At 38.4% G+C, this 23,553-nt stretch overlaps 3 protein-coding genes across 3 annotated transcripts in view; 2 read left to right on the top strand and 1 right to left on the bottom strand.

Moving 5' to 3' along the window:
- Positions 1–1,671, top strand: part of LOC140929957 (uncharacterized) — a 1,778-nt gene extending 107 nt beyond the window's left edge. Inside the window, exon 1 of the mRNA XM_073379636.1 lies at positions 1–1,671. This exon is cut by the window's left edge and continues 107 nt beyond it. Within this exon, the coding sequence (XP_073235737.1) occupies positions 1–1,671 (1,671 nt within the window).
- LOC140930959 (vacuolar protein sorting-associated protein 16 homolog) overlaps positions 1–14,811 on the bottom strand; it is a 72,697-nt gene extending 57,886 nt beyond the window's left edge. The window contains exon 1 of the mRNA XM_073380692.1: positions 14,728–14,811. Within this exon, the coding sequence (XP_073236793.1) occupies positions 14,728–14,797 (70 nt within the window). The 5' untranslated portion in view covers positions 14,798–14,811. The remainder of the gene's footprint in view (positions 1–14,727) is intronic.
- A 2,881-nt stretch (positions 14,812–17,692) lies between these two features.
- LOC140930961 (uncharacterized) overlaps positions 17,693–23,553 on the top strand; it is a 99,170-nt gene continuing 93,309 nt past the window's right edge. The window contains exons 1-2 of the mRNA XM_073380702.1: positions 17,693–17,778; positions 22,926–23,000. The gene's annotated coding sequence lies outside the window, so the exon portion shown is untranslated. The remainder of the gene's footprint in view (positions 17,779–22,925; positions 23,001–23,553) is intronic.

Genomic DNA, 23,553 nt, shown 5'->3' with positions numbered 1-23,553 from the left:
ACTATCGGCCTGTTGGTGAATAAAGGAAGAGATAAACTGGCAGAAAAGTTGAATGAGGGTGATGTTACAGATCAGAAATTCCGTGGCCTGATCGTCCGTGAAATCGATGAAATAAAGTCGAAGTTGGATGGTTTAGCAAGAAAGGATTTGTTAGCGAGTATCAGCCTTTTTAAGGAAGGAATCGAGTTGTTGTATGACGTGTTTGAAAGTGCCAGACCCAGTACCGAGCTTCGCGCGATAGAAGCCGCTGCAACAGCTAGTGTTGAGCAATTCGATATTGCTAAAGCAATGAGAAAATTGGATCTTTCTGCCTTGGATGAGCCTTCCACAAGGAAGCTTACCAAAGCCAAGAAGAGATTTGAAGAAGCTCGTTTAGGAGCGACAAATGCTTTTAGTAATGAAGCTTTAGAGTTGCCTGATCGCCTGTTGGCTATGCAATATCGAGTGATGGCAACAATACTGGAGACAATTGACAATCCTGAAGACTGTCTACCGGCTTGTAAAGTATGTATTGAAGACCTACAAGATGTGTCGGGTGTTAAAGAATGCTTCAAAGTAGAGCTTAGGAAAGGTCTTTGGGCTCGGTTTGGTAAAGAAGAACGCAGAAAAATAATTTCCACGGTATGTTTCTTTAATCGTGTAGTCTACGACGTCACACTGATGACCCGGTTTGGCACCAAGGGTCAGCTATCGGTAAACTGGCCTTGTGTTAATACTGGAGAAGAACCAGTCAATCCACTTCGAGATCAAAGAGTTGCTGAAGTACTAAATAAACAAGGTATGGTACATTACAGCTGCTTACCATGGTCATTTGGTCAGGAGGGTGATCAGGAGCACAAACTGAAGGATCCGTGTGGTATCGCTACAAACCATAGAGGACAATTCCTGATAGCAGACAATGGGGATAAAACCGTGAAGGTATTTGATAGCAACGGAAAGTTTGATTTTAGGTTTAATCCTCAAACTGATGACGGCGATACAGAGTTACATATTTTGGATGTCGCCACTGCAGGCGAGGACGACAGGATTTATCTTCTGGTCGGACTGGAGAAGCCTGGGGCTGTGGAATGGGAGAATGAAGTGCAGGTTTTTAACAAAACCGCTGACCTACAGCACAAGTTTCCTGTGAGGAGCGGGGGCTGGAACGGCAGACTAACAGTGAGCGGCAAACAACGCGTCAAAATTCTGTTGAGACGTGATGACGTTGTTGATGTTTACCAGGAGCCGGGTGGCGAGCTTGTTTGTAGCTTTGGTGGAGGAGTGTTCAAGGATGTAACAGATATCACTGCTACTTGTGATGGTCGCGTCATGATAGTGGACTCTATAGATGACAGTTTGTACATATTTGATGTGGAGGGACACCAGCTTGGCAAATTTAATATCAAACATGAGAGAGATCACTATTATCACATTGCATGTCACCCGGCAAGTGCAGACCATGTTGTCCTTGAAGGTGGTGAACGAGAGACAGGCCGCCTGACGCTGGCTATATACACTGTTAATGGCGAATTTGTTCGCAGAATTCAGCTGGATGAAGTAGTACTTTCAGTACGTGGAATGTCAGTACTTTTTGTAACTGGAATAACAGTGACCGTGGAGGGTCACATTGCTGTGGCTTTACAGGTTATTACATACGAGGATATAATTATTGCAAAGGTAATTGTTGTTTAAAACTAAAAAATTCGAAGACACAAGTCAACAGTTCTTATTTTACTTTTATGAATAAATGTCATCAAGGCAGATGTTTAAATTTAATGCTGCAGTTGATTGGAATCACTGGACATGACTGGATTAAGCCACATAAACTGGCTTAAGTTTACTGATGTTTGTAGTAAGTCTTGTGTTATCGTCGCTCTAACCTTTAAAAGGAAACCAAAACAGATAAAATGAATGCGATACATGTACAGTAAACACTCGCTAATAAGAATCTAACTTATATATATATTTTTTTGAGGTCTGGCAAAAAGGGTTCATTTATTTTGGGGTACGTTACAGAGTAATTAAGGCTAAGTACAGCTTTAGGTTCTTAATTAGGTTTTTAATTTCTATGAAGGAGATGTACAGGGTGTCCCTAAAGTTTGTTCCTCTAATTTCATGCTCAGTGTTAATTTTTGATCAAAACTTCATTTTTACATGAAATTTCTAAAGGATGTTTATTGCTCTATCAAGTACATGATTGTATTCAGAAGTACAGTAAGCTGCAGGTCCCCTTTTTTTTCTTATCACGTTCTGTAGCGTCTAGAGCCCCATATCCACTTTTAGCTTTTTCATCACCTGGTACACAGGAGCCACTTTGACCCCCAAACAATATTGTTTTTTAGATTAGGCAGCCAAAGAAATATTTTAAGCATTCATGTGAAAAAGGATAATCATTCCGGCCTCTCTCTGCAGTAAGGTTTTTTTAACTTCTTTGCCAAGGAGACTAGCTGAACGTTGCTTGGTGGACTGAGCAAGGTTTTTTTTTTTGCCAGCTCACAGGCCTCCAACCAATCTTTCCAGGAAACTGCCCCAGACTTAGCTTCCTAACCGTTTTGAGAGCCACCTCACTGAGTTTCCTTTTTTTTTGCCCAGCCTATTTTAGAACTATTTTAGATGCTTTTTTCAGGACTTTATGTTCTCCAGCAGGTTCTTAAACCAGTTTCTTATTAGTGGGTGTGTGTTTGCTGTAAGTTCATGCAGTAACATTCTTTTGTTTCTTTAACAATTTGTGGTTTTATAAGCATCCCTCAAAACTGTTTTTGCTTAACTGTAATCAATCCTGCCCCTTAAAAATTATTTTGGGGCAGGTTAAAGTGTCTGTTGGGCTAGGACATGCTAGATACAGCTCGTCCAAATGGCATGCTGTAAAACTGACTTTCTTAATAAACCCTGATAGATTCATGATTTGCATGTGAAATAATAGAAATGTAACTTAATATGGCAATTTTGTTATGTCTTTGAACTGTTTTAATAATGAAGTTTGGCATCTAAATTACTGCAGGCAAAAAACATACTGTTGGCCTTAATTAAAATTAAGTTTGGCTTATGAAAACTTTGACTGCTTTGCAGAGCCTATAGCCTGCTATATTAATAAAGAATGCATGATTAAATATTATTGTAAGTTTATATTTCGTAACCTAACAATTTCTTGTTAAACTGTTTTAGGTTTGGCTAATAATTTTCTGTAGGCTAAATCAGAGGTATACATACATCGTCTTTTAATTTGGTTGACCTGAATTAAAATATTAAGCTTGACTCCGGCTTTTAATGTTAGTATACAGCTGTAGGTGAAACTCTGCAGCAATCACCTTAAAGATGGAGATCTCTAAGTGTTTATTATGGGGAGATAGGCATATAAAGCCTGGTTTCCATATGATCATCCCAATCACCCCAGTCGTTTAAAAAAGTTTTGAGATGATCCAGACAACTGGGACGATAGGTGGTTTCTATGTGATCGTCCGGGTGCCTCAACGACAAGAGATACGGGGTGTCATCAGCAATGTCTCTGGGTCAGACAATAGAATTTTTGTGTGGGTTTCACAAACAAGCCAAACATACACGTAATGATGGATTTGAAATGGAGAGCAAATCTTGAGCTTTGCTATCTGCTTTTTCTCTCTATTTTGCTGCATCAACAAGCTAGAAGTCAGTTCCACAAAGATATAGTATCACGTATAGAACTTGATGAAACAGACTTTTTCTTTAGTTTCAAATAGCACCCATACGTGATGTGAACATTTTTAAATTAATTTTGACTTCAGCAGCATCCAGGCCGAATATATTCACAATTAATGGCATGATAGAGATGATTTCTGGGATGGCCTTTGATCGTCCTGATAGTCTCAGTCATTTAAGAGCATTTCCAGATCACTTCAAAATTTACATGATCCTCCCAATCGTCCACATAGAACTCAACTCTATTCAAGTGATCGATAGAGGTCGATCGTCTCTGTTATCCGGGTCATTTGCGGTCGTCTGGGTAGGGTTTTCATATGATTGTCCCAATCATCTGAACATTATTTGAGGCATCTGGGACAATCACAGCACAGCCAAAATGTGTCAATGACAGTGTTATCATGGACAGACATAATCAGGGAAAATCTATAATATAAATAGTTATATATATGATTACAAAATGAAATGTGATTTTTCCTGGCCAGGGGAAAATCAAGAAAATTTGCAAGTGGTCAGGAAAAGGCATAGGTGTAGTGAAGGTCTGTGAAAAGTCAGCCGCAAAGTTTATTTTTCAGTAAAAAGTTTTCAGAAAACGCAGACAAAATCATTTTAAAAAAGTCAAAAACGAAGAGTAGAGTAGTAATTGATCTTCTTTTGGGGGGGAAATTTTTTTAGAAGTTTCTGCTGCTGAGTTAATAACTCTATTGAACATAATTATGAATCTGAACAAGCAAACAAAACCTCAGGAAAAAAAAGTTGTTTAGGGAGCAAAACAAAGCGAATAAGGTGTTGACTGAGAGTTTATACTTCAAGTTGTTTTTTGCATATTAACTTGAAAAGAAGATATGACATCATTTCCTATAACAAAATGCTGTAAAATTAATATTATGGCCTCGTGCCAAAATCTTAGTCAGCTAACAAGGTCATTATTCAACCACTGCTACGATTTTGTCGTATGATAAACATGTGGAAAAAATGAAAAATATTAATGTAAACATGCCTATTAGTCTGTTATTCATTTAATAAAGTTATTATAAGCAATAGATGTTTATTATTAATTGGATAAACCTAGCTAGCCTGGTCATGTCCAGTGAAGCCAACCAACTGTATACATGTAGAAAAATGCAAAACTTTGCCTTTGATGACATAATTTCTTCACAAAAAATCTGCACTGTTCACTTACTGTTGTGTCTTCGAGCTTATTAGTTCTTAACAACAATAACCGGTAATAATGAAAGGGTGTGTGGAAAAAAAAATTGTTAACATTTTTCTAGATATTTTTTAGGGGATTTTTAGGTTTTCATGCCTGTGATTTGACAGACTGCAATTTTTATTAACATGTATATAACACTAAATAATCTATGCATTTGGTTTGGGACACGAATTTTCAATATCTAGATTAACATAATCAAGAAGCCAATTAGAAGGTCAAAATTCCTTGTTGAGCAAGACAACAAAATGACAGGGTGGTTTTATTGAATAGCTGATGTTAGTTTATACAAGTGCCAAACTTTCCAATTACTTTTTAGGGGCAGTGTCATCAAGGTTTTGTGCTACGTACTTCAAAATCCAACAAATGCATAATTATATCATTATGGAAATCCACTGATTCACTGTAATATTTCACATAGACTATAATGCACCTTGTTTGCCCCCAAAATTTTGCATCAACATTCTTTTCAATATTTAATATTTCTCTTGGGATGACTGTAATATCCAGCAGAAACTGAAAACAAAATGCAAAATTTTCGGGGTAAACAAGGTGCAATTAAATTATGGTCTATGTGAAAATGGTGAATATATAGTAACATTAATGGCCTCTCTAGGAGTCATTAAAAAGAGAGTTTATGCCATAAGAAAACTTAAGTGGACAAATCCTTAAAAAAGTTGGGCTGATCCATTTTCAAGTTTGCTGAAGTTACATCAATTGGAAAATCTTTTCAAAACCATTCAAAGATATTAGTATAGTTCACTTGCGCTTTTCAGAACGATTTGATGTCTTTCTCTTCCTTCAAATGTCATTTTGTGCAACTCTGGGTTCTAAACAGGCCTTATAGCAAAGTATGCGATTTCTCTGCCGGAGTATACGTGAATTTTGCACAAAACACTCAGGGTTGGTTATTAAAACAGAGCCTTACTAATAGAATGAGGTTTAAAAAAATGTCTGGGCCCCCAAAATAGTTATTAAATGATTTTTCAGCCTAGCCTTGAAGCCTTTTTGATGCTCTTAACAACAAACAATGTTTGTTAGATATGAGCGGTATAAGGATGGTAAATAATTGAAAAATGAGAATGCGAAAGTTCTGTTAAACACCACCTAAACTTTGTTTTAATAACCAGCCTTTAGTTTCAATCTCTAGATTCACAATTACCTAAAAATTTTAGAGTCTACATGTGCCCAAAGCATAGTGACCTTAAGGGGAACAGGTCGTAAGTTGGTTTTTGTGCCCAGATTATGCAGACTTTTGTACCACAAATTACGCGTTAAAGTTTATTTGTACTTAGCCTTCGTGTGTTTAACAGAAAGCTACATGTACATAAATGGAGTTAATATTTCTTATCTCTTAATTAGTGTTAGCTTTTTGTGGGTTACTATATAAACAGAAAGCTTTGTAAATATGCCATGTTATTAATACTGCCCAAGCGTAAGTAGGTCAAGATAGCTGGAAATTAGGGGTTTCAATGTTTTAATGAAACAATACAAAGTTTGTGATCAACAAGTTCTTTAACCTACGTAGACTTAAGCTGGTGGTTGCATTTGGGGTGTTTGAGAGACATCTCTCACTTTACCAACTACAAACAAAAACAACACCCTGCACAAAGCAAACAAACTGCCAGCTGCAGTGGGCTACAAGTTCTTGGAAACTCAGTGTTTTGTTGTAAGTTTTCCTTCGTTTTAATATGAAAGTTCTTTTTCTTTCTTAAATAAAATGAACCAAGGATGAAAATGAATTTCTACATAGGCATACCAATAATTTAAAGACGGAATCCGCCAGGAAATTGAGTAATTTTAATTTGCAGTGGACAAAAAAAAAAGAATAATTTAAAGAATTTTGCATTCTTTTTTTACATTTTTCAAGGGCTGAAGATGTAATAAATCATCTGTAGTAACACCAAAGAAAATTGCTCATCGAAGTCCGAGAAAATGAATGTCAAATTTCACGAGAATTGTGATTACATATTTAAAATTCTGAGAATTTCATGTGTAAGATGTGATTCCGTGAAATTTGACATTCACTTTCTCGGGCTCCCATTTTTTTCTGATGTCACTACAGATGATTTATTACATCTTTAGCCCTTGAAAAATGTAAGAAAGAATGCAATATGCTTTAAATTATTATGGTTTGAGATTTTTGTCCTCTGAAAATCAAAATTACTCAATATCCTGGTGGATTCCGTCTTAATTTTTTTCAACATTTACATTGTATCTTTATCATGACTGAACTGTAGCATTGTTATTTTGTTAATTCCTATGTTTTATTTGCAATAAAATTAAATGTGTTACTGGTTTACTTTTTTATAAAATACATGGGTTTTTTGTTTTGAACTGTACACAGGGGGGAGGGGTGAGGCGGTGGTCAGAGCACTCGCTCTCGTCAATTTGGCCTGGGTTCAGGTCTTGCTATGTACACTATATATGGGTTAGGAACCGGTCATTATTTTATTGCCTGGGGGGGAGGAGGGGAATTTTAGGGGGGATCACTAGATTTTTGGGAGAACAAAAGGGGCATCAGTCGGCTAAATTTCACCTTGTTTTGCCCGAAATTCTTTCCCGGCGATAAACAATGACCGGTCCCTTAGACCTGGTTAGTTTTGTGAACGCACCATTAATGAAAATTGCCACCCGCGAGGACAGGTGACCCGTGCGTGGTGCTCTCTTTCTTTCGCGCGCCACCTTTCTTGTGGGTAGTCAGGAAAATGACAGAATACTCGTAGTCAGATTGATACGAACTCCCCACTGGCGGATTCAGATGCTGAAGTAAGTGACCGTGCTAACTTCTCTGGTGAACAAAAAGTACAATGAGACTTTCTGGCGGATACAGATGTTCTAGGAAGTGGGGCACCACTCATCCACACCTAAGATAAACGGGGGTGGGGGAGGGAATGGGGGCTGCAGGTTTCAGCTACGGCCTAAAAATAAGGTGTGATCCCCGCAGAAAATCCCGAGCAGACTAAAGTACTGTCAAACTCAGAAAACCGTGAACACATGAAAAATTTCAGGAAAGTTGATTGTGTACCGGCGAAAAAAAAATGCACTTTATTTGAGTGTCAATGTATTTAGCAGGAAAGTACTATTTGGGGACATTACTTTTACACGGGACCGCCATTTTACATGGTCATCCGAGCCACGCGAAGGTCTAGCTGCTTACAGGTTAAAAGAGTACCTTCATTTCTCAGTTATTTTAAGACCTTGAGTATTGGTCCGCCCCCGGGAATCGAACCCGCGACCTGCCGCTCCGCACTCAAGCGCTCTACCGACTGAGCTAACCCTGCGCGGACAATCACAATAAAGTTTAGGATACGAAAGGAATCCTCAAAACCACAAACTAATTCACGGCCATTGGTGTTTGCTGTTTAGTTATCTCGCGCCTTATCGGGTAATTTCTCGCAACACAATAACATTCCATAAATATTTCTGGTGTTGAAATTGGAAAGGTCTTCCCTGTAATGGAAAAGTGAGCACGATAGGGACATACCGCTTTCACGAACTTAAACTTCAAGCCGTTTCTGGACACCCCAATAAGACGAGGCATTATCAGCTCTGGGACGAGGTCATTTTTAACATTAAATACAAACGAGACCCTCGCTGGTTCTCTCGGAGGGGTAAAGAAACGCTTAACAGCATCAATAGGGACAGTGGAATTGAGAATCCTGATACGATGATGCCTGCAGTCAGACACCGATCAGTACAACAGGACAGCGGACCGCTGAAGGAACAGTCATCTCCTCTAATGCCAACAATGCTTTAGATCGAACCCTACCAACCATGTCCTGGGTGAGGTTCGTGACACACCAATCACTAAGAACTACAGGGGTTTACTAATAGTCCCGCTCGGAAAATCGTAATTCGGCTATCGTGAAACAAACGATAAAAGAAAACCTTAAATAATATTGATCTTCAGATATTTCACAATTTTCACCACTTGAAAAGGGTTATAATGTTATATCTGCAGTAATTAAAGGTGAGAAATAACAAATTTTTACTGTGAAACTCACAAAACCGTGAACACAAGAAATATTTAAGGAATGTTATTGTGTTGCCAGAAATTAGCCAATAAGGCGCAAGATAACTAAAACGCAAACAGTAATGGTAATTAGTTTGTAGTTTTGAGGTTTGCTTGCTTTATTGTGATTGGCCAGTACACAATCAACAATCCTGTGTACTACGGTGGCAACACTAAGTAATTTGCATCACAACCTTTATTAGGTAGTTTTCCAGGAAGATCAAATTGACAAGCAAATTTACTTGTATCAAAACAATTTTGTATCGAAACGACCGGCCACTGTCATAGAATAAGATCTTGTAATCTTGTCCGTGTGTGGTAAAAGGGAACCCGAGGCTCAGCCACGGGGGTAGGTAGGTTGGTAGATAGATAGAAAGGTAGATACAGGTAGATACAAAATTCATTACAATTCAAATAAGAAAACATTATAAACTATCTACATTATAAAAAAAATATTAAAGAAAAAACTGCTTTCCATGAGTACTTGTTTAAGAAGACATTTGAATTTCGTAAGGGACTCTGCTTGCCTCACATTACACGGGAGTTTGTTCCATAGGATGGCGCCACTATTTATTTATTTATTTACCTTAAAATATATAGAAACACAAAAAAATAATAGTTTCAGAAAATACAGAAATATAAAAGCTACTTAAAAATCACTGAAAAATTTCCTAACTCTAGACTTAAAAATATTTACATTATCAGAAACACGAATGTCTAACGGTAGTTGATTCCACTGGTTAGTAATTCTATGGAAAAAACTATACTTCAAGACATTAGTTCTGGCATATTTCTTCTTTAAAGTTAAAGAGTGCTTAGCCCTTAGTGAGAAGCGGTCAGCTTCTGAGTGGAAATCTATAATTTTACTGATGTCAATATCAATGTTGCCATTAAGTACTTTATATAAGTAAGTCACGTCAGCCAGTGATCTCCTCTTCTCCAGTGACATGAGGTTTAACTTCTTCAAATGAATGTCATAGGGATCATCGCTTTTTAAGATAAGTTTAGTCGCTCTTTTCTGTACTCTTTCCAGCTTATCAGTATTTCTCTTTGTATATGGGGACCACACCACTGAACAATATTCCAAATTTGAGCGGACCAATGAGCAATAAAGAGTACGCAAGGTCTTAGGGTCATCCAGACCTTTACAAGTTCTCTTAATCAGACCGAGCATTCTGTTAGCCTTGGATACTACATAATCTATATGTGGGTTCCATGATAAGTGATGATTTGTAATAATCCCCAAGTCTTAAACTCTTTAACCTCTTCCAGTTCAGAGATTTCCCGGAAAAAACTAGAGGTGAATGGTTGAATCTTCTTAGCAATTTTCATAATTTTGCATTTCTTGACATTGAAGTTCATGAAATTCCGAACACTCCACTGATGCAGACTATCCAGGTCCTGTTGAAACAATTCAAGATCACCAACCGTGTCAATGATTCTAGAACATTTACAGTCATCAGCATAAAGAGCAATAGTACTGCGAGGAAGTACTACTTCAGGAAGGTCACTAATAAATATAACAAAAAATAAACGCCCTAATAAAGAGCCCTGAGTAACTCCAGATGAGACATCAGACCAGGAAGAGGATATACCATCCAGCACTACTCTCTGTCGGCGATTGCTTAAATAACTTTCACACCATTGTAATAATGAGCCAGTGATCCCAAAGTTGCACAACTTTTGCAACAAAACTGCATGGTTCACTTTGTCAAAGGCTTTGGAAAAGTCTAAAAAGACTACATCAACTTGTCTGCCTTCATCAAGGGCAGTAGCCCATTGATGATGGGTTAAAATCAGTTGAGTCTCACAGGATCTACCTTTAATGAAACCATGTTGCCACTCAGTTAAAAATGGTGAGACATGATCATAGATAGCAGAATGAACAATACGTTCTACGCACTTGGCCAGGATTGGCAATAACAAGATAGACCTGTAGTTGGTAACGAGCTCCCTGCTATCTCCCTTATGAATTGGGGTAATATTGGCTGATTTCCATAAAGTGGGCATTTTCCCGGTTCTCAGGGATAAATTAAACAAATGGGCAAGTGGAATAGAAAGCTCTTTTGCACAAGTACGTAAAATATGGGCTGGTAAGTTGTCCACACCAGGTGCCTTGTCTACGTTGATCTTACTTAGAATTCCTTCAAGCTCAGGAACTGTTGTTGTAACTTCAAATAACAAGTTCAGATTAACAACATCTGTGGCCAACAGTTCAATATCAGTAGTGGATTTAGAGTAGACTGAATGAAAAAACACATTGAATAACTCCACTTTTGAATTCAAGTCTCTAGACCTCGTGTCTCCATAGATAACAGTTTCAGGAATTCGTTTTGTCTTAGATTTGATAGAATAGAATGCCCAAAAATGCTTGGGATTTTCCTGGAGTTTTCCAGACAGAGACTGAAGATACTGTTGATAGCTTGAATTAATAAGCTTCTTGGTCTTCCTTCTAAGATCCTTAAATTTCAGAAATAAATCAGCAGATCCATTAGTTTTCAAACGTTTCCAAAGTTTCTTCTTCTTTCTAATTAATTTCATAATTTCGTTATCAATCCAAGGAGGCCTAGAACGTCGTTTCAGAGTTCTTTGTGGTATGTGATGGTCAATTGCACGAAATAACATATCCTGAAATTTATGTAAACTTGTATCAATACTAGTATCCAGGTTTGTTACTAAGATTTTAAGTTGCCGGGTAAATACAACAAGTAGGCAGGGAATCAAATGGCTATTTGTTTTGGTTCTATTTTTCTACTATTTTCCAATAAAAGTAGCCGGGGGCCACTCTCTTAGTAGCCAGGGAAAATCCCCGGCCCCCGGCTTTTAATGACAACCCTGAGTATCTGATGTTACCAGGTCCCAGGGTAGGGTTCTTAATGTCTCTCGTAAACCCTTAAAATCCCCTGATCTGTAACAATAAACTTTACGTTGAGCATTTCTTGGCCTTGTTTTCTTATCATGTAAGTTGAATGTTAGAGGGTGATGATCAGAGTCAAAGTTATTTGGATGCACCAAGAGGTCATCGACAAGAAACTCATCGTTGGTGAGCACAAGATCAAGGAGATCACAAAAGCACGTGAGAAGAACATGTAACTTTTATTAATCTCTCTGAAACAAATGTGTTAAATGTGGCAAAATACACATTTAACCCACGACAGATCATTGCAAATATGTAAGAGAAGAAAGTCTGAAAAAAATTTGATGATTTTTAAAGTTAAAAGCCTCATCCAGTTCAAACTTATCAGCAAGAAAGGAAAGTAAAACACAGGCAGATATTGAGTTCTATAGATCACAAAAGCATGTGAGACGAACATGTAACTTCAAAATTATTAATCTCTCTGAAACACTGAAATTTATTAATTTTGTTACCTGGTGGATCATAATACCGTCGACTCCTGACCTCTTCCACGTTGTTTGCAACATAAAAGTGGTAATTACTAGTCAGGATAGCTATGCCAGTCCTTCCAGCAAAATTATAGGTTTTGCAGTCAATAACTTTGGATTCCTTGGCATCCTACAAAAAAATGCAGATAAAAGTATCAGTTGTCTCCTATACCCAACTTAAAAGCACCATTTCTATGAAGCTGCTGTGTATTTGATAGGGCCACATGCAAAAACAACATACAAAATGTAAATATGTTACAGGTCAAAATCATACTCAGATTAAAATTTTTTAACCAAGGTTGATTCTCAATTTCCTTTGTCTCATAGAGTTAATTCATGAAAAATTAGGACTAGGAGACAAAGGAGATGAAGAATCAACCAAGGCTAAAAGCTTTTAACCTGAATTGAAATTTTGACCTGCACTGTAAAACATACAAGGTACACGGGTATATTCAATGGGTTTGCCTTTACTACAGAAAGTGTATGTATGTGTATAAGTTCTATTTAGTGTACAACCCCTTTAATGAAGTATAGCCAGTCTACAGGTATAGATGACTTTTGGTTTTGATGATTATAATGTCTATAATTCTAAACAACACGTATTTTGCTTATGGTCATGGAAAAATCAATGATCATTTAATTTGTCAAAACATTTATTTACTTGGGGTGGTTAAAGAATTTACTGACAGTGACCTTGTGGTGCTTTCCAACCATACATGCAGCATGCCTTCTTTTTCAGTCTTTTCATGATGCAAAGCGATTTAACACTGACCTGTCCCATTGACAAGGTTTTCTTGATTGCGACATGAATATCATACACCATCACAGTACCATCATCAGCCACGCAAAGTAGGTCCTCTGTGTCAGACCATCCCATCTGAACTATGGGGCCTCCATCCCACTAAGAATAAAAAAGAACACTTGATCAATAGCCTACAGAAGCAGAACATACTTGTTTTTGGTCTTGCTCCCATGCAGTGATGGACTAGCCTGTTTCACAGCCATTTTTGATGTTGTCACGCAATGCTCCTCCCCACAAAGGGTGGTGGGGAGGAGTGTTGTGTGACAACACAGGGCTTGAAAATTTTTTGGAAGTATTTATAGCAGTGGGCTAGCTGGCATTTCCTACTTTACTAGTACACATTTGCAATGTGAGCCAGTCTTAAGACTTGTCTGCTAAGGATGGATATTTTTTGTGACACGTTTCGCAAAACATTACGCCCTTTTCCTCATCATACTCCACCCATGGCCATTTTGTTTTCCACTGTGGATGAAACATATGTTTTCGCTGGGTATCATACTTCTTGTTTTTGGTTTTTTCCTGTTTGAAGTTCAAGACTCCGAGAAGCAAAATCTCCTGAAAACAAGACTTGGAGACCTATCCGAAATGCTTCTAAGATTTTGAGATTGGGCCAAATTTTTTGGGAGACCCACGAATTTCGAGGAACCAAGCTTCACCCCTACAAGTGACCTGCTCAGCCTGGTCAATGCTCCTCTTTGTCTGTGTTTACAAGTTAAACAACAATAAGGAAGACACATACCTTAACTGTGGCAAGTTCCCTTCCAGCAGAGGAATAAATGTGAATGATGGGTTTATTAATAGCTGATCCTTGGACTCAAGCAAAATGCTTGTCATCTCTTATCAGAGCTGAAAATTTTAAAAACAACAAATACAAACCATTCCTCTAAAAAGGAAATCTCACTGTGGGGGGCTGCAGGACATGTAAATATTTTGGTGTACCGTCCTCACCCCCATGTACAGTTGTGTAGGAGCTGCTCGTAAGGTCTCTCCTAATTAGTCACAGAAAACAATGATGTCATTCTTTCAATTGTTTCAGTATTGTTTGGGGTCAGGGTTAGGCACCATTGGTGACTTCTCTTCTGAGCGGCTGCTACATGACACCCCATGTATGTAGAAGAGTACATGAGTTAGCATTGGTGTGCATTAGGGATTAAACCTACTTAAATCCCAATGAATCATCCCAAAAATACACCACAGGGGCATGGGGCAATTTAGCATGGAGCCCTTCAATTATTTTTTTTTTAACTATTACTGACAGTTAAGCATCTACATACAACACAGCTGGACTGCTGTTAGAAAGTAATGATATTTTTTAATATTTTATCAATTGCATGTTTTATGGACTAGCTGTTCTAAAATAATTAGAAGCAGGATGTTCTTCAGAGTTGTTTTCTTCCTTTAAACTTTTTTCAGCCAAATCCCTTGACATGTACAGACAGTTGACTGAAACAAAATTCTGGTACAGTATAATGGACTCTTGCTGATATAGACATAACTTACAAACTAATGCTGGTATTTAGAGTGCTGTTAAGAGCATTTCTGTGGTTCTGGATCTTAAAAGTTTACCCTGGTGAGTCCTATTTACCTTAAGATAATGCAGGGAAATGAAACCTGACCACCCTGTTGGTTAAACAACACTTAGAAGAAGTCTGATGTACTTACCTATTGGACCACCAAAAGGTGCTGCACTCACAATAAACCGGGATAGATACACAGCATCTTGCCACTCCATATTGTACAGCTCTACTTTCCTGTTCAAGACAAACACATTTTGCAAAGAAAACTTCTGCTGTAATTCAATTATGGCTACAGTGTGCACATTTAAAATATTTCTCCATCCCTGACTGATTGGCTTAATTAAATTCCATGGCTGCCCCGGTATTTCTTTCCTGAGCTTGCTGGTTTGCCAAAATTGAAAGATGTTTGCTTCGATTTAAAGGCTGATGTCAATAGTAAAGTCTCAGACTGGAAAAGGTAAAAAAAAGATTAAAGGTGTGTGCAAGCCAAAGGCCCTAAAAGGCTGGAGCTTATCCCAGCTTCCTTGGCATGAAGCATGACTATAAGAGTCTTGCCATTCTCCCTTCCCCCCTAGATGGGATGCTAGTCCATCGCAGGGTCACCCCCTAGCAGTATTTTGCAGGTATCCATTTACACACCTGGGTGAAGAGAGACAAAGTGGAGTAAAGTTCCATGTCTAAGGAATCAATTCAACAGACAAGGATTGAACCCTAGTCCTCCAGATCTGGAGTTCAAGCTGTTAAACATTCTGTCAGACACACCTCCAAACTGGAAAAGGATGCACAGAAATCAAACAAAGAAGCAGAGTGATGGTTTGGCTGTTTTGGTGATAAAGACCATGAGTAAAGGGTGGAAGATTTCTTATGTCATGGGTAGAACCTAGGAAATGGAGCCGCCAACCCCTAACCCAGGTGGCAAGAACACCCCACAAGCCTGCCCTACCTCAACCCAGCCACGAGCCTTGCCATCCACACCCAGCCCCAGCCAAAGCACCCATCACACTGAACTGAGAGTTCAGTGAAGAAATAAGGACCACACTAATACTAATAAATAATAATAATAATAATAATAATAAGAGGTGAGGAGAAAGGGGAAAAACACTAAAACTGAGTAACACTGAGCAAAACACCCTGAACACTATGCACTGTAAAACTACTAGTACATGCAAACTCAGATGCATAAATTACACACCACTGACCCAGGGGGCACTGGAAATTACCCTGCAATAGACCTTGTACAGAAACATGAAGCCCGGTAAAAACAAAAGAGCCTAGGATAACTGCAGCTCACCAAAGCACACCAATAAAACCTTAACAAATGTCAACACCACACCAACACCACGTCAATGCCACGCTAATGCCAAGCCAACTACTGAGCAGCTACTGTAGCTCCTCATCGTTAACTAAGTTAAGTAACTATATTTATTATATACATACTGAGAAATACTCACCAAAAAGCTATGTCGTAAATTTTTGTACGCAAATTAGTTCTAGCCAATCAGAGGAGCGAATGATAGTTTTCACACGTGAAAAAAATGATGCGTCCAATCAGAATTGCAAACAATGTTTTTTCATGTGTGAGAAAAATGAGAAGCCAAAGAGGTGTGTGAGTTTCGCGCCAAAATTCCCGCCTTTTATTGCAGCTTGCAGCATGGCTTCGCACACATTCAACGAGAAAAGTTTTGCTCAAATAGTTTTTTTCGATAAAAAAGTGAAAAACATTCCGGAAATGGAGTGGAATAGTTTTGTTTGCTTCACTGTCGATGAAGAAAATGGTAGAGAGCTGGCGAAACAACAGCGGAAAGGGAAAAACAGAACGAGACGTAAGCTTTTGCTGTGCTTTTTGTCGGAGCTACTTTGCCTTTCATTTAAACTTAAGCTTATATTGAAACCGGCTATTTTACTTAAATTCACTCATTTTCTATTTTGCATTGAGAACAAACAGTTAAGATTACTTATAGTTCTTGGATTACCTCATATCCTTACCGTCATTTATATTGTTTTTAACAAACGTTTCTACTGAAAAGCTGATACTTCGTTTTCATTGTCATTTCGCGGTAAGTGTGTAGCGGCAAATTTTAGCATTTTTGAAAGATTTAAAATAAAAAGGCTGCCAAAATGATGAATATCTCAGTACGTATATAATAAACACAATACCATATGGAAAGTGCTTTGTACGGTATTTACGCACTCGCTGTTTTTGTAGCAGAAATCTTACTTGTTCGCTGCGCTCACTCATTCGATTTCAGATACGTCAACAACTCTTGCGTAAATACCGTACGCCAGCACTTTCCATGAAGTATTCTCTATTTAACCTCATTAAAATTCCTGAACTTCTCCCTCAAAAACTTTGAAATAACACACAAAGACACTGAAAACTACCATTTGAAGAATATCAGCAAGAATATTATATCCCCTCATAATCTGGAACTGGTAAAAAACAGGTAGATGTTTGACTACTGGAGTTTTACATAGAGGTAAGGATGTCTTCAGCTTCGAGGAAATATTTTGAATGAATAATAAAACAATAATACGTATAATTTTATATGATGTAAAAAATATTATTCCAAAGATCTCACAGGTGTCATCTGCAACATACATCACCACAGAACCATGGACAGTTGTCACTGCTGATAACTACCCTGTTTCAATGTTTTTTGCAAAGAAAAAGCCAAAAACAACAGCAAAAAAGCAGAAGCAGAAGTTGTCATGTAGCCATTTAATTTGTGGAGTCATTCCATTGAAAACCCACAACCCCCCTCTCTATGGATGAGATTTGGTCCTGTTGATATTTGGGATTAATAATAATAAATAATAAATAAATTATACAGGGAAGCCACAACTTGGAGACAGTCTGATCTGAAAAGAACCACTTACCTATAAAATACCTTTCCAAGTGGATTCCAATCAACTGTAACGTGAGCCATGTTATTCTTTAAGAGTGAATGAAACGAGTAGCAAGTGCAACATTTGTAAAATTCTCGTGACCGCAGATCCACCATTTTGTTTTTGCATCTGCACATCAACTGGTCAGCAGACCCTGTAACAAGTAGAAAATCCCATGTTTCCTCTCGAGTATTAATTTTCTTCGTGTAAGCGTACACGAAAATGCTGGAAGCGTTCAAGATGGCTGTCCCTAAAGCGAAGGGCTATCGGCCGAGATGCTTCTTTGATGTTCAAATAAATGGATCTCAAGGTAAGAAACGTTAAATTCCTCGGATTAAATGTTTGCATGGGCTTTTTCAAAGTCAAGTCATTTGGGAAGAGAAGCGGCTGAAATTCAGGCCATAACTCAATAATATGGAAATAATCAATTAAAAGCTTAAGCTTATATTAACCCATTCGCTCCTAGAGATTTTGCCGAAAAACGCGTTTTGAAGCTAGTCGAGTGGTTTTCTGGTCACTGTCGTGCTATAAAGAGCTAAAACTTACCACAAACTGGTTTACAGGTCGAACACTTCGCGGTCTTCCGATCCAGGTGCAAAATATCAGCTTGCGAAGTTCGGGCATGCGCAGAAAGCAAAGTTTTTGGGTTTAAAAGTGACACAGCAGTCTTGACTTTTACTTTTCGCTTTCTCTCCTCTCTTCTTTTTTTGCTTTTCTTGCCTCATTTTTTTTTTCTCTTGCTGGGCATTTAGTAGGCTTGATTTTGGTGGGAAGAGTTTTTAGGAAAGCTTTTAGGATCTTAGGATTAGGCGAAAGGAAAGGTAGGTGGGTAATGGGACAAGATTTCCATGGAGATTTTCAGGTCAATGTCACGTGGTTTTTTGCTTGTTTCTCCGGTGTCCTTGACTGAATTGTGCTCATTCTGGTATGGTTTGAAAGATCTCTTCACTCTGCACAAGTTAGTGAAGAAAGTTGTCCTTGACCGTTAAAACTGATGACGTCACAATGGGTAGAAAGGACCTGGATCCGCACGGGCGGTTACGGGCGGTTCAGGGGCGAATGGGTTAATCAAAAAACCTAAAAATGGCCTTTTGCCAACTTTTTCACCTGATTTGACATGAAATAGACAGATTTGGTTGTTTTATGCTGAAAAGTGGATTTTTTTCAAAAAGCTTGGTCCTTTGCTTAAGCTTAATACAGTATGGCTTTACGGTCAAGTCGCCCGAAAGTCATCTCGCCCGAAGTCATGTCGCCCGAAACCAGAGTCATGTCGCCCGAAATTTATAGTCATGTCGCCCGATATTTTGAGTCATGTCGCCCGAAATTTCATAATGCTCAAAAAGATTCTAAAATTGCTAGTCAGAGTGAAACGTGAAACTATGAAACTCAGGTTGTTCGTTTCGCTGTCGTTTTCATGGAGATAGTAAACCTAAAATAAAACACGAAATTAAAAAAACTAGTAATATCAGTTACAGTATGATTCTTACTGTTGTTTTTATATGTTGAAGTATTCTGTTTTGAAAGAAGGTCCACATCACTACCATTAGAACGTTGGAAAAGGCCGCCATCTTGACTACAGCACGTGCTCAAGACTCATCACATGACTGCTAAGCAAGATTGTGACGTTGCGTAAATTCAGACACGTATTAATACAGACATATTTATTGCTAGCAACTAAACCTACTTACACGCGAGGACGTGTAGGTTGTCCAAGTGACACCCGCCCCTTGAAAACAAATTCAAATGCCAACTTAAGGTAAGTTCATGATAAAAAGAAATACTTATTACACGCGGGGACGTGTGGGTCGTCCAAATGGCGCCCGCCCCTTAAAAAACAATCACATGCCTAGTATTACTTAAGTAATATTTGTAGTAAGCAATATCCCTAACCAGCGTAAAAATTAGCTAGACCCTCTATCGGACTTTTATTTCGTAATGAAAGAAACTATTCCTTAATCGTGATAGAATAAACTATTTCTTTGAAACTACAATAATAATATCATTACTTTTCTGAACGCGAGCAAAAACTAAGGAACGAACGAACTGAGCTCTAAACTAACGCGATCCTATATATCGTGATAGAATAAACTATTTCTTTTAAACTATAATAATAATAATACTGAGCCCTAAACTAGTGCGATCCTATATATCGTGATAGAATAAACTATTTCTTTTAAACTATAATAATAATATCATTACTTTTCTGAACGCGAGCGAAAACTAAAGAAAGCTAATCAGTACGAACTGGTCCATGGGCTAAGTGAGAGCATGCTTTAAGGAGTCGCCTACTTGAAATTTTACTCGCTGCGTAGTCCTCCCAGTAGCCAAAGATTCTAGCTTGGAGTGCGCGATATTTTTTACGCTGGATCCTTTGAAGTTTTCTGGCGTTGACGAGTCGAACTTGCACGGTGCACACAGAGGACTCTCGATGGAGCAGCTGAATCAAGAGGTAGAAAGGTAAATGAACTCTACCACCAGCGCGTCGGTTGAGGGAGTGGTGCCATCCCTCGATATCGTTATTGGTACGGACAGGCTGTCCGTACACGCTCCAGGAACTTGGTGGGAAAACGCTGGTGTTGATCCACTGCTTATCTACATAGTCCACCAACTCATGAAGCACGGGGGTGGTCGCCTGCAACTTTAGCCGCTGGAAACTCGCTGGGATTTCTTGGTGGGGCAGGAAAGGTAGCGCCATGAGCATCTTAACATACCGGTGGATGCCGTTATCATTGCTGTATGCCACAGCCAGACCAAGCTCTTGAACCTATTAAGAAACATAAAATGAACATAAGAAAATCAGAATCTAGACCAGTTGCAGACCTTAGAAATGCTAAATCGGGTGTACAACTCGTGGGTAAAATTATATAGAAAATGATTGGTTCGAGTTAGCGGGAGTTCGAGTTATCGAGGGTTCGAGTTTACCGAGGGTAAAATTACAGTGAAAGTATGACGGAATTCCAAGTCGGTTCTCGTGCTCTCAGCAGCGGGGACCCCGTCACTTGGGTTCGATGCTGCAAGAGAACATGCAACACACAACCAATCCATTCTTCCTCTGATTACTGCCAAACGGTAGGTGGCTTGGTCGATACCAGTCCCGCAGATACGATGCTGCCAAAAGCCGCAATCGTCGCACTGGAGGGCTTGCTGGCGTGGTCGAACTTCATTTCCGCACTCGATACAGGGATAAAGGCTCATTGTATAATTCTTTTGCGTACGCGTAACGATCTCGTGTTTCAGCTAGCTGATTATCTCGGAATGAGGTTGCTATTATTAATTTACCCTCTTTATATATGGTTAACCGGATCAAAATTTACGTGCGACCGCCTGAGGAAACAAGGAACAACTAAACAAGTCGCGATAATTTATTCCGCGTCTGATCCTAAGGGGAATGATGCTAACACGCTTTGTTCGCGTGGTTAACAATATACAACAAAAACCGCTGTAAAAGTTTCAGGTTGTTTTTTATACGAGAAATCAAACTAAGAGAACTTGAATGTATCTTTCTGATATGTGTGAAAAATTCAGTTCTGCTTATAATTACTGGAATCTTTACTGTAGTATGAACGGCTTTAATAATTAATAGCAACGAACAACGAACAACGCTGAAATGAACAGCGATGTTGGAGTCTTTGTTTAACTTCATATTTGCATAGGTTAGCGAGTGAACATTTTACGAGTTTATTCCTTGCGATTTACTTAAGATGTTACCTTTCTTCAAGTTTATACACTCGATAAAATTGCGGGCGACATAATTACAAGAATCTTTAGTGCAGAATGAGCACCTTAGTCTTTACTGTAGAATGAGCGGCTTAGATCATAGCAACGAACAACGAACAACACTGTAATGAACAGCGATGTTGGAGTATTTGAATAGGTTAGCGAGTGAACATTTTACGAGTTTATTCCTTGCGATTTACTTAAGTTTTTACTTTTCTTTAAGTTTATACACTCGATAAAAATTGCGGGCGACATGACTATGTATTTCGGGCGACATGACTATTTATTTCGGGCGACATAACTCTGGTTTCGGGCGATATGACTTCGGGCGAGATGACTTTCGGGCGACTTGACCGGTTACCACAGTATGTGGTCCTTGGTCCGCGTGTAAAAGTCATTAACTTGAATATCTTACCCGAATCTTCATGTAACGAGCTGAAATACTCCCTGAAGATAGCTTTTATGTTCCTGTCGATAATCCTGAAATTTCGAGTTCCAGACATAAATATTTTGCTTGGAATTCGCAAAAAGGTGACCGTTTTCGATGGTCCTTGGTCCGCGAATCTGGTTCTTGGTCCGCGTCTCAGGTAAGCAGCACGATAAAAACGTAAAAATGTTATAGTTTCCACACAAAAACGTGATTTTCACAGTATTTCTTGTATTTTTTTCTTTTCTTGATGCAATTAAGTTAAAGTTTTTTTCGGAAGATGTTGTGAGCATAAAATAATCTGCTTTTCTTTCAAAGACTTCAGGCAACAGTCTCCTCGAGTCTCCCACATGAGTGTCGACGAGCAGTTTTTAGCGCAGTCCAAAATAATTAACAAAAACTCTGTATGTACTCGAGGTATTAAAAAAGAGAACGTGTAGACATGTATAGGGACGACTTTCAAAACATTCTTCGAAAACAAAGGCCGTCACTTTTTACTTTGGGAAGTTTTATTCAACCAAGGTCATAGGACGCGAACCAAGGACCCCTAAGCGAAATTTGGTGATATTTTTCAAGAGTCGCTAAAACAAAAAATTCAGAGTCTACAGTAATATGCTTCCAACAGCAGAAATAAGTTGATCTAAAAACCTGTTCTACAAAAAGGCAAGTCTTCCCATTGCGTTTTAGTTATTTGCAGGCTAAGTAAACATGACCACGTAATTTACGGTGCCGCAAAAATCCAAACTTCAAGAAAGACAGATTAACCTACCTGTCAACAAACTTTAATTTCGTGTCTTCACCCGCAGCAAGAAGGCTGAAGCTTCGTCATAGGAAAGAATGCTAATCAGTAAATCACGATAATCATCTTTCATTATTCAACGTTTTTTTTTTCTTGACGAAATATTTTATCATTTACCGAAAAAAAAGCGGACCAAGGGCATCGGGGACTGGCGCGGACCAAGGGCCACACACTGTATAGCTAAAGTTTTGCTTCTTTGATTTTAATCAATTTCTATAATTTTAAACTTAAATTAATGTGACTGTGCAGCATTGGTTATGAATGCTTAAGCTTCTTTTAATATTATTAATGATTTGAGCCTGTGAACACTGTGATAATCTAATCTTTTTTATGGATTATTTTGGCCAATTGATTGAAATAAAAAAGATTTCCAAAGAGCAATCTCAACTTCTGTTTGTAACATAGAAAGAGGAGTAGGTGGGTAGAAAGGAAGGCAGGTTTGAAAGAACCTCAAATCTAAAACTTTTAAATCTTGCTTGATTTAAATTAAGAATAAATTTTGCATTCTTTTCAGCTGGGAGGATTATTTTTGAACTGTTTGCTGACATCTGTCCCAAGACATCTGACAACTTTAGAGCATTGTGCACAGGTGGGGAAGGACGTATTAATGTAGATACATGTGCTACTACTACCACTACCAACTACTTTATTAATATTAATAATAATAATAATGATAATAACAATAATATCATTTTTCATACATGGTAACCACATCAGTTACATATTATATGTAAATGTTAGTGTTTTAGAGTTGATGCATGGTTGGCTGTACTCACTTGTAAGTGGGATGGGGTCATAATATTAAATTCATGGCCACTTCCCTTTTTTGTTTACTTTACTAGTGCATACAGACATACACATATAAAATGAAATGACGAAATTCAAATTGATCATCAACTAAAAAATGTCCCGGAATCCATAAACAAGCGCCTCTCAGAAATTTCTTCCGACAAGGAATCCTTTGAAAAAGCTAAAGGTACTTACCAAGATGCCCTCAACAAGCGGCTACAATTACAATCTCACCTACAGAAAACCTGCCCCAGACACCAAACACCGCAAGAATAGGCCCAGAAACATCACCTGGTTCAATCCTCCGTACAGCCAAAATGTCAAAACCAAAGTTGGAAAGTGCTTCCTCACCT

The sequence above is a fragment of the Porites lutea genome, chromosome 3 (genome assembly GCF_958299795.1).
Source record: "Porites lutea chromosome 3, jaPorLute2.1, whole genome shotgun sequence".
NCBI lineage: Eukaryota > Metazoa > Cnidaria > Anthozoa > Scleractinia > Poritidae > Porites > Porites lutea.
This window is presented reverse-complemented; position numbering and strand designations above follow the sequence as displayed.